Below are 13972 nucleotides of genomic sequence, written 5' to 3'. Positions count from 1 at the left end.
TGGGATGGTCCCCAGTTCAATGTCTGAATAGAATATATGTATGTATCTTTGAGCTGTTTTGAGAGCTCTCTTCACTGTTCTCTCCTATTTGTGTCTAATAGGAGGCTCTGGAGTCGTGTCTTACCCGGATTACCAAGTTGGAACTTCAGCAACAGCAACAGCAAGTGGTGCAGCTGGAGGGAGTGGAGAATGCTAATGCAAGGGCACTCCTAGGCAAATTCATCAACGTCATCTTGGCACTCATGGCTGTCATTCTGGTCTTCGTCTCCACCATTGCTAACTTTATTACTCCTCTAATGAAGACACGTTTCCGGGTGCTAAGCACACTGCTACTGGTGCTGTTCCTTGTTTCTCTGTGGAAGCAATGGGAAAATATTGTATACTTCTCAGAACAGATCTGGTTGCCCAGTTGATCTAGACGCCGTTGGTTAGATGGCAGACCGGCGTGATTTTTTTTTTAAAGACAGGATTTCAGGAACTTGTTATTTTTCTCTTCCTCGTCCCCTGCCTCCACCATTACTTGTTGACAATATCACCAGTTAACGGACACAGGCAACAGTGCAAGATGGAGCCCGGTCAGGAAGCAGAGTCCTGATAGAGCCGATCAAACTACTTCTCTTTTGGAAAGGTTGTAATCAAAACGGCTCTGGGGAAACTGCACGCACACTGAGTGAACTATCGAGTGCAATTTGAAGAAGCCACTGCTCTTACTGTGCTATACCATTTCAGTATTTTTTTTGTTTCCTTGTTAAGTTATAACAAATATTTAATTTCTTGAGGGAGGAGCAGGGAGAGAAAATGTATTGTTTGCGTGAGTGCTGATATTTATTATAACTAATATACATTCGATTGTATAGTAAAGAGGTTTGCAAAATCCCTTAAACTTAATCACATTGCACATTCCTGTTTATGTAAAACAATCCGAGAAATAAGTACAAGTTCATTTCTAAGACACTCGGTGAAAGAGTGTCAGGGGTAATTTTGTTGGACTGCTTCAGCAAAAGTGTGAAGGAAATTTCATTTCATGTGGGTATGTTTGCAATGAAGAAATAGTAAGAATTTTGGAGGAAAATTTCTAATATGCTCGGTGACACATTGCTGCAGCATTAGACCATTGTTTTTAGTTTTAACTATTCCAGTCTTGCATTTCTTCGCAATTTATTAATTTAATGCTGCCAGTGATCAGGAGGTGGGGAATCTTTCAACGATACACTGGCCAGCTGCTGCAGAAATGAAATGGCAAGAGAGTGCATTATCAATATGTTACTGAATGTTGAGGGTGGGGTGGGATGGGGTAGTGTGCGGACAGGACATCTAAGGGCCTGCCATCTCAGTAGAAAATAGTTACATTTATAACCTGTTTAAAAACTCATTTGAGAGTAAAAATATGGGAGGAGATTTTTTTAATGTTCTTGGTAACACATTGTTGCAGCATTGGACCATTTATTTTTATTTTTAACTTTTCCAAACTTGCATTTCTTCTCAATTTACTCATTGGTGCCAGTGATAAGGAGGTGGGAAACATTTCAGTAGCTCACTGGCCAGCCACTGCAGAAATGGTATGGCATTAAGACCATCATGATAAATGTTACAAATTAAATTATTTACATTTTTTTTAAATGAATTTAAGTATGATAGTTTATTGCACTTTGTTCTCCCCACTACCTTTTGACCTGTTAACTAGGCAAGGGCCTTTCCCTCTCTGGCCACCCTGAGTCCAGTAAATAAGAGCAAGAAAGGATTTTGTTGCGACTGGCGTTAAAATTGTACCAAGTAGATTTATTTTTCCTGAGCTGCTACAATGCCAAATTGTTGCAGAGTATGTTTGGTTTGTGTGGACATAAGTGATGCATGAAAACTTTAACTTCATCTGAATACAGTGATTTTTTTTTGTTATCTATTTGTTTTTTTTAAATATTATTTTATTTTTGAGCAGTATTTGATGAAAGAACAAGTGGGTGTTTCTTCTCCAAGGCAGCAGCTAAAGAATATGAGTTGATCAAGTGTTTATCAGTTATGTTATCTTTTTTTGCTCTCTCATCCTCCATTTTCAGTATCAAACCATTGTGAAGTAAAGGAGAACAAATGCCTCAATGAATCGGTTATTTTATATCAGGAAGCATGAAACGAGGAACACTGCACAGGACTCTAGTGGATGGATTGTGGCTGCAAAACAAACCAGTTACAACAAGCCACAAAGTGGACTGCAGATCAATCAATCACCATGGCTATTTCCCCTTTAAACAAAAAAACTCCAACAGATTCCACATCACAATCCCAACCATATATTCGGCCTTTTTAATCTACAGATACATTGTAGCCCCATTCTTAAAATGATTTTTTGCTGTTCCATTTCACACCTTGAATTAGCCATCTTGGTGTTATTGATCCTGATATGTAATGTTTGGCTAGTGATGTAATTCCAAAGAGTAGATTGTTGAAGCAAATACTGATTGTAATGGAGACATTGTTCGGATGGAGTGAAGGGAAAGCAGCCATGATAATGTCTGTCACATAATTGGCATTTATATATATATAAAAAAATAAGTATTCCTGAAAAAAATAATTGCCATGACTACAGCACCTCGACATATGCTTTTAAGTTTTAATGAGAACTGGCACTTCTTTAGGTGTTTGATAATGCTGGTTGTAACTCGGATCGTTGTACTGCCACTTTAGTTGGTGCACGGTATTGAGGTAATGTTCCACTTTTGGATGGGGCCTGTCAGCTCTTCCTGCTGGGCATGGCCAATTTTAAGTCAATCTTTCAGGGAAAGGTCCGGACATGTTTCCAGCATCCCAACCAATATCAGCCAACATTAATATAGCCAATTATTTGCCCAATCTAAAACTACAGCTAGTGGGTCTGTTTGCCGGTTGCCTGCTGAGTTTTCTTCTCTTTCCAAATATCTCTACTATTCTTTCATTCGAATGGTGAGTGCTGTGCCATGCAAATCTTTAACAACAAGCATTGTCGGGTTGAATATTAATTTAGTAAAATTAAGTAGGGTACGGGGGTTACTGGAGCATCTGTGCGGAGGTTTAGTGGCCTGAAAATCAAGTTAGAAATGGGATGGGGACTGTATATTCCTCAGCTATGATCATTGCTATCGTGATGGCTAAATATGTAAACATCTTACACAATGTGATTTCAGGTTTAAAAAAAAAAACCCCACCCAGAGATTCCTAGGCTTAATTTCTGGGTTGCAATGCATCAGCAGGGGTGAAAGGATGACACAAACTGACTTCAATAGGGGAAGGGAAAATCAGCCTTCGCTCTGTCCACTGACCCATATTTAGTTATTTCTGTGTGCATTCGCAGTTCGAGGTCGCATAGGACTCCATGGAGCTAAACCATGACCTCATCCCTGATTGAATAGCATTCCTGCCAAGGCTTTGGGGCTGGTGCACCAAAATGATAGCTAGAATTGAGGAACAGAGAGAGTAGAGAGAGACTGTACCAATACAAGGGGTCGATGTTGAGGACGGAAGGAGAGAAAATGGAGGCCTTTTTTAAAAATTTGGAAATTAACTAATTTAATCTCTTCGTATTGTAAGTAAACCTAATCACAGCATATTTGGTGCTGGAATAAAGTGTGAGAATGTAGTGTCAGCAGGATCTAACTATTCTATCAGTAATACACTGCAGTATGTGTAACAGGAAGGGCGATAATACAAGGTAATATGCTGTTAACACGATTAAAGTTCTCACCATGTAGGAAGGGATGTGCTTTCCTGTAATAGAACAGCACAAGGAAAAGCCGTGCACCGTGTGAAGGTCAACAACGAATCTCCAGTGTAAGAAAAACAGATTAAAAACAAAAGAACGTAGAGGTGATGTCGGAGCATTACATTTCTAATTTTATTTGGCACAGAAATTTAGTACATAATGTTTAATTTTCCAGTTTTCATTCCAAATAGTTAGAAAGGGAGCTGATTTTGTAAATTTGCCTGACTGCTCGATTGCCTTCCTGCCAATTTTGATGCAAAACTTACATAAATGCATAAGTACCTACCTAAGTAATGTGACAGATTTACCCAGTTGTTTCCATTAATAATGGACGTTGGATTTATATTGGAAATTTAAGAACAATTTTTAAATAAGGGATTGAATTATGTTGGCATAGCATGATCCATTTTTCATCATTTTAACACTCGCAGTAACAGCATGAGACGTTGATTAGTCAAATAATACAGAATAATGTTCAAAGTAAATTAATTCCTGGAACTGAATAAGTTATAAATAGGCTATTTTTTTTGAAGTTCGCATTCCCATTAATACAATAACACTAATGATTATCAGTCCTAATAGGCCATGGTTTAAGATTTGGCATTTGATTTTGTTAGTTTGAAACTGTGCGGCAAATTTCTCCCTCCACTGCTGGTGCCAAAAACTCTGTCAGTCACCCCATCAAATTACATTCATCATGATTACACTTAACCACTGCACTCGTTGTCTAGCATAAGTGGGATTGTGTGCGTGATGAAAATCTGAAGCAGACACAGAGAATTCAGTGAGAATTCAACACCAGTCTGTCAGACGTTTCTGAAGCGAGCAGACCAGCTAACTTCCAGGCTGTGAAACTTCAGATTTGAAAAATGATGCGCAGGCAGGCATGTTTTAAACTTCAGAACAGTGACAAGCAAAGCCTGTGAGGAATCCATGTTTGGAATAATAAAATAGATTTTGTGTTCTATCACTTCATTCATGATAAGCCTCTAAATTTGTATGTTAGTGCAGACCCCTCCCATTTGTTTTCTAATTGTGCTTTTTTCTTTGAAGAGTGTACTTTATGCTAAATGGAAAATCGATTATATTTAAAAAAAAAAAAAAAAATCTATATTCCAAATCCTCCAAATCCTCCCTATTCCCTCCGGCTACTGATTGATCTGTCATGCACTGGCGTTATTCTCTGTCTGTGTTTAAGTTACTTTTGGGGTATGGTTTTGGATTTCTCAGCAAGCCACGATTGCTTCAGAAAATGAATGCGCAAGACTGCAAAGACTGGAATCGTGAGCAAAAAAAATACAACTTGTCAGACAGCAAATTGGGTAACATCTGTGAAAGGGAAATGACAGACATGTCTGAAGAAGGGTCTCGACCCTAAATGTCGTATGTTAATTTCTCTCCACAGATGCTGCCTGACCCACTGAGTTCCTCCAGTACTTTTTTATTTGCGTCAGAAAATGAGATGGGTTGTTGTAAAGTCCAGCATCAAACCACCAAAATGTACTTGTGATTTGTTCTGTGTGTATATTTGAATATTTTGCACAAAAACAGCAAATGGTGTTAGTACTTCTAAAGCAAACGTACAAAAAAAATGTTCACTGCAAATAGTATGCCCTGGTTATAGGCATGAAACTGGATGAGAGCTATACAGAAAACTATGTTGGGGAAAAAAACATCATCCTGTAACTGCAAATCCAAAACCTTTTGGGTGAACTTTAGTTTGAAACTTTTCTATTTGCAATTTTGACTTAACCATTTTCACATATTGATAGTCGTATAATATTAGTCTGTTGGACGCAAAGTTTTAAAACCAAAGTTTTAATTGTAGACATTATCCCATATTGGGGGAAGATTTCTGCTATTGCTACAGTGAGTTTGTAAATAATTCCCACACATGTGATTCTAAAAAGTACTTTATGATAATGGGATTCATTCCTCTCGAGTGCAAGCAGCTAGGCAATTAATTGATTATTCTCCTTTTCAATTTTAAGAGTATTGTACTTTGAAGATTTACTGCCACTTCCTAAATGGACCTCTCCTTGGGGATCTTGCAGCTCTTCCACCATCAAGCACTTTACGCAGGCAGAATAGACCTTTGTTATTAGGCTGCCAAAAAGGCTCTATTACTTTGGCACATAAATACAAGAGGTAAGCAATCCCGTTTTGGGAGAATAACCTCTGACGTACTGTCTTACTGTTGTTGCACTGGACTATACTATGAAACAAAACATGGGTGAAAGATTGAATGCACAGGACCCGATGCATCTCCATTTTACTGAAGCGGGCTGTCTTAATCTGGTAGCGAATCTGTAGACCTCCATTTTAAGGGGTCTCCTGCCATTTGTTCTCTGAATGTCATGTTATTTACATTAAACAGTGTTGCTAACAGAGAAAGAATAGCATGTCTACCACTGACTAACTTGTGTTATTAACATTATAATCTTAATATAGAGAGAGGGTAAGTTATGGAATGCAAACTCATGCCTAGTTTATGTCATTAGGGTCTCTGGTAACTAACTAGAGTTCAAGTAATTTACGAGTGTATGAAAGATGGCCTTTCAATTGAAATAAAGGATGGCTCCCTGCATATGGTATGTTTTGTTTTTACATCTTCATTAATCGTTTGTATATATGCTTCAAAGTTGCTTTTCATGCCTTATGAACTGCTTCCCTGCCTTTATGATCAGCTGCTACTTATTTGAAAGTTCTCAAACATGGGGGTGAATGAGAAGTTGTGTTGAGAATCAGGAGTGCTTTCTACTTGAGGTACATCCCACTTTTGTGGTTTTAAAATGATATTTGGAAGGTGTGGTTTGTTTTATTTCAATCACCTTTGCACCGTTGGTGATTTTTCCACCCCTGATCATATTAACATATGTCTCAGATTAAGCTGTGCTTGCTAAATTTCTGGTTGGACCAACATTATATCTGATTATTATTTTAAATGTAGACATTTGCTATGAAAGAATCCTCCGCAGCCCAGAAAATTAATTTCCATTCAAAGTCAATGTATGTATTAAACATTTTCCTCTGTATCCAATTACAAGACAGTTATCTTCACTTCTGATGCATGAAAGAGGATACTGGAGCCAATAGAGCAGATTTTATTGAGCAGATTTACAGTTGTAATTCATCTTTAATTTCTATGTTCTGCACCAAAGCTGGAAATACTTTCCTAATGTTGGATTCTAATGGCTCAAACATTAAAAAGGGGTTAAAACTAGTGGACATTCAAAAAAAACTTAACAATCTCTTCAAATGTGCAGTATGATTCTAATGCAAGTCAGTATAGCTTTAATGCTATATAAACACTTGTCTGTACTTGTGGTTCACAGAGCACATGTGTGGAACTTGCACTGTATTTCTTCAAGACAGGTTTATTGATTAGAAGCAAGGTCCATTGTGCTCCAGGAGGAAATACAGAACCCTGAAGGTTATGAGTTATAAATGCTAACTCTATGGAAGTCATAATTCCTTCAGTTGTTAAAGTGAATGTAATCAACCACAATACTCCCTGTGTGCGGCAAGGTCCAAAGTTTATTTTATTAGTTGTTTAATTAGATAGCCTGAAGTTAAATTGTAGTATATTTATTTGTATTACTGATTTGAATGATTTAATTGCTCTTCTCGCTGACAAACCTTTCACAGAAGTTGCGGACTCCTCACGCCTTTACAGGCTAGCTGCTCCTTCATACTTTATTTCTTCACCAGCTCCTGGGGAACAAGTTTGTAAAGGCTGTTTTTGGTAGCATTCCTAGGCAGTGTAACTGTAGATATTATTCACCGATTGGATTAGTTCCAATGTTGTTATTTAAAGATTATACTTATTTAAAATTTTCTTTTATTTACTTGTTAAACAATATTTATTACTGAAAAGCAACTGCTGTAGATTTTTTTTTCTTAGAAATCCAACAATCGAAAATACTTTTTTTGTATACGGAGAAATGTGTTCAGCTTTGGTTTTGGAGAAACTGGGTTGTGAAGTCTTTCTGGAAGAATTTTGTGCTCTCCACCCTGTCACAAGATGCATTACAAACTTTTAGGCCACCCAGAAATCCATTCTGAATGCAGATCACTTTGTGCATGGATTTGTTCCTGATACCAGTCCTAAAATTATTCAAACCTGTTACTTGTTTACTTCAGATGTGTGTCTATCGACTTGTTTACCACAGATGGCCTCAAAGTATGCATTGATGTAACAAAGAGAATTTTACCATCCCTGTACCTTAGCTTGTTTCTCCCCCACTTCCAACGTAGCGCGGATACATAATTTAATGTTGTGTATTGAGCATAACCCGAGGCTGCAGTTGGGATACAGTGTTGGACTAGGACTAATTGAAGTTCAATTCCCAATCCTATCTCGCTGCTGATGCCGACTGGACAAATGTGGGTGGTAGTGTGCTTGTGATTTTCTGTGTGATTGAATTGCCTGAGAATAGTTGAAGTTGTCACGGGAAGGGCTGGATAGACAGATGTCCGAGGACAGATCCCAGATCCATTACAAGAAGACTCTCTGTTCAGACAATAATACTGAGGTGGCCAGAGAGGAAAACTGAATTACAATCTCAAGGCATTTTTGATAGACATTATTGAAGTATGGATTTATTGGGAGTTTGTGAATTGTTTAAACCTAAAACTTTCCACCAATTTCCATGCTGGTTGCTTCGACACTGTAGATGTCCAATTATAGTTGGTCATTTTCTTCACTACTTGAAGCATGTACTAATGTCAAGGAATTTGATGTCTATACCCTTGAGATATTCAGGTGGTTAAAGAATTACTTTTCTTTTTGTTTATTTTGTTGTCTCCAATGGAGAGACATTACTGAACAAATAATGATATATACAATGGTAAAAAGAGAGGATAAATAATTAATTGGTACCTTTTGGTTACTGAGTCCTTGGGGAAATTTTACCAATGTTCCTCGTTATTCAAATGTGTGTAGCAAGAAGTTATAGGTACTAAAGTTTTCAATTATATGCAATGTGTGTTGAAAAATTCCATAATTCATTTTACTTTCTGGAAGAAGAATAAATGTTCTAAATAACTGTACACTTCTCCGTACAATCGAAATAACCGTAAATAAAATTATTTTGGAAAAAAACAAACAATTTTTCAATAATTTATTCAGAAGAGTCCTGACCCAACAAGCCATTTCCTTCCGTAGATGGTGCTTTGCCTACTGAGTTCCTCCAGCACTTGGTGTTTTATTCAGATTTGTTTGTCGCCGGGATATTACAAACTATTCAGCTTACACTAGTTCTCCTCAACTTCCATCAATCCTGACTCCTAAAGGTCCTGTCCCACTTGGGCGTCATTTGCGTGACAGGCTGGTAGTGACTGGCGCGCGAAAATCGTCTAGCAGTATGACAGTTGTGCGCCATGTGCTCTTGAGGGCCCTGCTTCTTTTGGGAGCCATTTGCGATGTTGTTCGTATTTAGTCCGATCTCCATGACAAGGATTTCCCAATGAAAATTTTTCAAACCTACACACGCTTTATACCCGGGTGGTCACGTGGTGCGGCGCTCAAATTACGCGCAAATGGCGCGCCGACGGCGTACGGGCGGCGCATGGTTACGGACGTTGATGCACGGTGACGCATAATAAATTAGCATAGGCAATCTTTGTGTGTAACCATGCGTCACCACGCGCTACATGTACGCCGTCAGCACGTCAGCGTGCGCAGGGATATGTCACGCAGGTGGCGCGCGAGGATTTTGAGCATTCCAAAATCCTGGGACGCCACGCGCCACTGCATACGCCACCGCACCTCGGCGCGTGTCACGATGCACCAACCAATTTTTAAGATGTCTTGTAAATGACACGCAAATGCTGCCCAAGTGCGATAGGCCCATTATTGTATAATTCGGGACTTGCCCTAGCAATTCCTGGGTGTGTTCATGTTTCAAATCTGGAGATAGACCAAAAAAGATCAATGAGTGGGTGATTTAATTTACACTTTTTTGTCCTAATACGCTGCATGGTGGCGCAGTGGTAGAGTTGCTGCCTTACAGTGCTTGCAGCATCGGAGAATTAACCTACAAACCTGTACGTCTTTGAAATGTGGGAATAAACCGGAGAAAACCCACGCTGCTATGGGGAGAACGTACCAACTCTACAGACACCACACGTGGTCAAGATTGAATCCGGGTCTATGGCGCTATAAGGCGGCAACGTTACTGCTGTGCCACGGTGCCACCCGCCAAAACAGTTTTTTCCATTATGCCAGTTTGGCTTCTGGGCATGTAACTGAAATGTGTAGTGATTGAAAAGCAAGAGTGAGAATTTTAAACTCGTGACTCCTTGAATTTTAAATGCATGGAAGACAACATTGCTGTTTTTCCTTCTCCTCCCAGCACAGCTGCTGGTCAGGAAATACTGAATTGACCTTCCACACCTTCCAGCCTGTACACTTTGTGCTTTTACAGCACAACTGAGGAACATCATCAGTGACGCTGGCCCTCTGGCTAGCCAAGGGTACACCCCATCCCCAGGAAGTTTCATGTCCTTTCTGACTGGAGGTGACAGGATAAAACCGGGTCATTTGTACTCTGAAGAAGCCACCCTTCACTCTGCAAACAGCCTCGTGTGTATCTTCTCCATTTCCCAGTACTTAAGGGTCACAGCTGCAAGATCTTCCTCACGTATTTCCGTGGCAAAAATAGTTTTGATTGCAGCTGTACTGCAGACCGCCTACATCATAAAATATGCCATTTATTCTGAAGGACTTTTCCAAAAATTCTCCCACCCTCCACCATGTTTCAACGATCCAAAGACCGTAACTAATGTATGGTTCTTTAGGCCAATCTGCATCATGCACCAAGCTCTCTTTAGGCTGCTCTTCACTTTGGTTACGATTATAGAACACCAACATTTATCCACATTTTTTTTGGTCTTAGAACATAGAACATTGCAGCACAAGGAACAGGCCCTTCGGCCCATAATGTCCATGCTGAAATTGATACCAAGATGAACTAATCTCATCTGCCTGAACAAAATCCATATCCTGCCATTCCCTGCATATCCATGTTCCTGTCCAAAAGCTTCCAACACCACTATGAACCTCTGCCTCCATGAATGTGTTGCATGCACAGCATCCCATGCAGCACATTCCAGGCACCCACCACTCTATTTATTAAAAAAATAAAAAATAAATAAAAAATTCTCCTGCACATATTGCCTCTAAACCCTAGGAAATTGGTTAAAGTGGAAATTGTCAGATTTTATTTAAGGGTATTTTTATACATTTTGGTTTCACCATATAGAAATTACAACTGTGTTTATACATGGTCCCCCCATTTCAGGGCACCATAATGTTTGGGACACATGGCTTCACAGGTATTTGTAATTGCTCAGATGTGTTTCATTGCCTCCTTAATGCAGGTATAAGAGAGCTCTCAGCACCTAGTCTTTCCTCCAGACTTTTCATCACCTTTGGAAACTTTTATTGCTGTTTATCAACATGAGGACCAAAGTAGTGCCAATGAAAGTCAAATAAGTCATTATGAGCCTGAGAAACAAGAATAAAACTGTTAGAGACATCAGTCAAACCTTAGACTTACCAAAATCAACTGTTTGGAACATCATTAAGAAGAAATAGAGCACTGGTGAGCTTACTAATCGCAAACGGACTGGCAGGCCAAGGAAGACCTCCACAGCCGATGACAGAAAAATTCTCTCTATAATAAAGAAAAATCCCCAAACACCTGTCCAACAGATCAGAAACACTCTTCAGGAGTCAGGTGTGGATTTGTCAATGCCCACTGTCCGCAGAAGACTTCATGAACAGAAATACAGAGGCTGCAAAAATCGGATGGCTGGGTTAGTTTGCCAAGAAGTACTTGAAAGAGCAACCACAGTTCTGGAAAACATTATCGTGCCCTGAAATGGGAGGGGACTATGTGTAAACACTGCTGTCATTTCTACATGGTGAAACCAAAATGGCCTTTATTAAAATCTGGCAAAGTGCACTTTAACCACATGTGATTTTTTTTCTATTACTAATCTCAAATTGTAAAGTACAGAGGAAAATAAATAAATGATGGGTCTTTGGCCCAAACATTATGGAGGGCAGGGCACTGTATGTCCCTTTTACAATTTTAACGTCGGCAAATGGGACTAGATTGGATATGGCGTCTGGGTTAGCATGGACAAATTGGGCAGAAGATAGTATCTGTGCCTATGACTCCTTTGTTGGACGGCGTGGCAATTTTGGATGGCTGATATTGTTGAATCTGGAATTAGATCATCCTCCGTGGAAATGAAGAGTAAAATTTGACGGACCATTTTAAAATCATAGGTTCATAGAAACATAGAAAATAGGTGCAGGAGTAGGCCATTCGGCCCTTCGAGCCTGCACCGCCATTCATGGCTGATCATCCAACTCAGTATCCTGTACCTGCCTTCTCTCCATACCCCCTGATCCCTTTAGCCACAAGGGCCACATCTAACTCCCTCTTAAATATAGCCAATGAACTGGCCTTCTGTGGCAGAGAATTCCAGAGATTCACCACTGTGTGAAAAATGTTTTTCTCATCTCGGTCCTAAAAGATTTCCCCCTTATCCTTAAACTGTGACCCCTTGTTCTGGACTTCCCCAACATCGGGATCAATCTTCCTGCATCTAGCCTGTCCAACCCCTTAAGAATTTTGTAAGTTTCTATAAGATCCCCCCTCAATCTTCTAAATTCTAGCGCGTACAAGCCGAGTCTATCCTGTCTTTCTTCATAGGAGGAGTGTTAGCGCTTCTGTGAGGAAAGAACTATTTTTTCAAACCAATGAGATTGGATGTCCTACTGCTGATCGATGGTGAGAGTGATGGGTCCATTGATGTCATTTGCAGGTTATTAATTGGAAAAAAATAGGACGCATTTCACAAGGAATCCAGAAATGTGCATAACATTTCTCTGGATTAACCAAGATATTGCAGATGCTAGAATTTGAGGCCATGAACAAACTGCTGGAGGAACTCAAAGGTAGACACAAATTGCTGCAGTAACTCAGCAGGTCAAGCAGCATCTCTGGGCGACATGCATAGGTGCGCTTTCGGGTTGGGGCCATTTTTCAGACTCATTAGCACTTGGCCATCATAAGGTGATCATGCAAACTCCACACAGAGAGCACCCGAGGTCAGGATTGTACAGAGTTCTCCGGACTTGCGAGGCAATGGCTCTACCAGTTGCGCCACTAACAACATGGAAAGTTATTAAATATAATTTAAGTTATACTCATTCAATTCTTTAGCACGTCAACTCAAAAGCTACCTGATAAATAGCAGAGTACCAAGTTTCATCTTCTCCTTTCAAAGGTCGTAATTAATGACGCATTATTGAAAATTTATTCCCAGAAATTGTCTTGCAGAATCCACACGAATACTGGCCTTGTTCCATTGACCTTTTAACCACGTGAAGTGTCCAAAGCTGTGATCATAACACGCACACACACTTCTACTCTTCTTGAGTAACTAAAAGAAAATTTCGGCCTTGTGAAATCTTGCTGGTCTGGCGTGCAATAATTCCTAAAATACAAAATTCACGGAGAAAAGTATTAAAACTATTCACTGATTCAACTTTTCCAGATAAAGATCCCTGGCATTCCAGCCACAGGAGATTACACAGTATAAATACTCTTGACACTAAATGTGCAATCTATCCTTTTAAGCTGCACATGCGAAGCCGCTGGAATTTTAAACACAATTTTGTCCAGTGATTATTTTTGCTTCACTTCCAGTGCTCAGCTGAAGCCTCTTGACTTCAACCGTAGACCAACCACGCTGCTTTTGCTTCTGAGCCAGAAGATTGAGAGTCCATTCCAGGAACACGTCCGATTCAAAACATCTGATTGAAGATCAATTTTGAGTGAGTGCTGCACGATCGGACTTGAGGCATAAACCAAGAAACCTATTTCTCCAGGTTTTTTCCCAGACATGCCGCCTGACCCACTGAGCTATTCCAGCATTTTGTGTCTTATCTTCCCTGTGGATGTGAGAGAGTGTATACCACCTTTGAAACCAAGATCAGAAAGGTTTGCTCAAGTTGGAGTCATAAACACAGCAGGGCAACAGGCCCTTTGGCCCATAGGCTCCGTGACAACCACACACGCACCCTTGTACACCAATCCTATTGTCCCCACATTCCCATCAACTACTCCCAGATTCTATTGCTCACTCAAGCTGGGGGCAACTTGGCAGAGTCCAATTAACTTGCCAATTGGTCACACAGAAATCCTGCACAATCACCATAGA

The 13972-nt window shown here is 39.8% G+C and overlaps 1 protein-coding gene across 3 annotated transcripts in view; it reads left to right on the top strand.

Annotated features, from left to right (window-relative positions):
* The window catches only part of tmcc2 (transmembrane and coiled-coil domain family 2), a 111426-nt gene extending 100568 nt beyond the window's left edge, over positions 1-10858 (top strand). For all 3 annotated transcript variants that reach the window (XM_055654877.1, XM_055654876.1, XM_055654878.1), the window contains one exon: positions 102-10858. In XM_055654877.1, coding sequence (XP_055510852.1) covers positions 102-413 — 312 coding nt within the window. In that variant the 3' untranslated portion in view covers positions 414-10858. The remainder of the gene's footprint in view (positions 1-101) is intronic.
* The last annotated feature ends 3114 nt before the right edge of the window (positions 10859-13972 follow it).

This window comes from Leucoraja erinacea, chromosome 24 (genome assembly GCF_028641065.1).
Source record: "Leucoraja erinacea ecotype New England chromosome 24, Leri_hhj_1, whole genome shotgun sequence".
Lineage (NCBI taxonomy): Eukaryota > Metazoa > Chordata > Chondrichthyes > Rajiformes > Rajidae > Leucoraja > Leucoraja erinaceus.
Note: the sequence above shows the minus strand (reverse complement) of the source record. Positions and strands in the feature narration are given on the sequence as shown.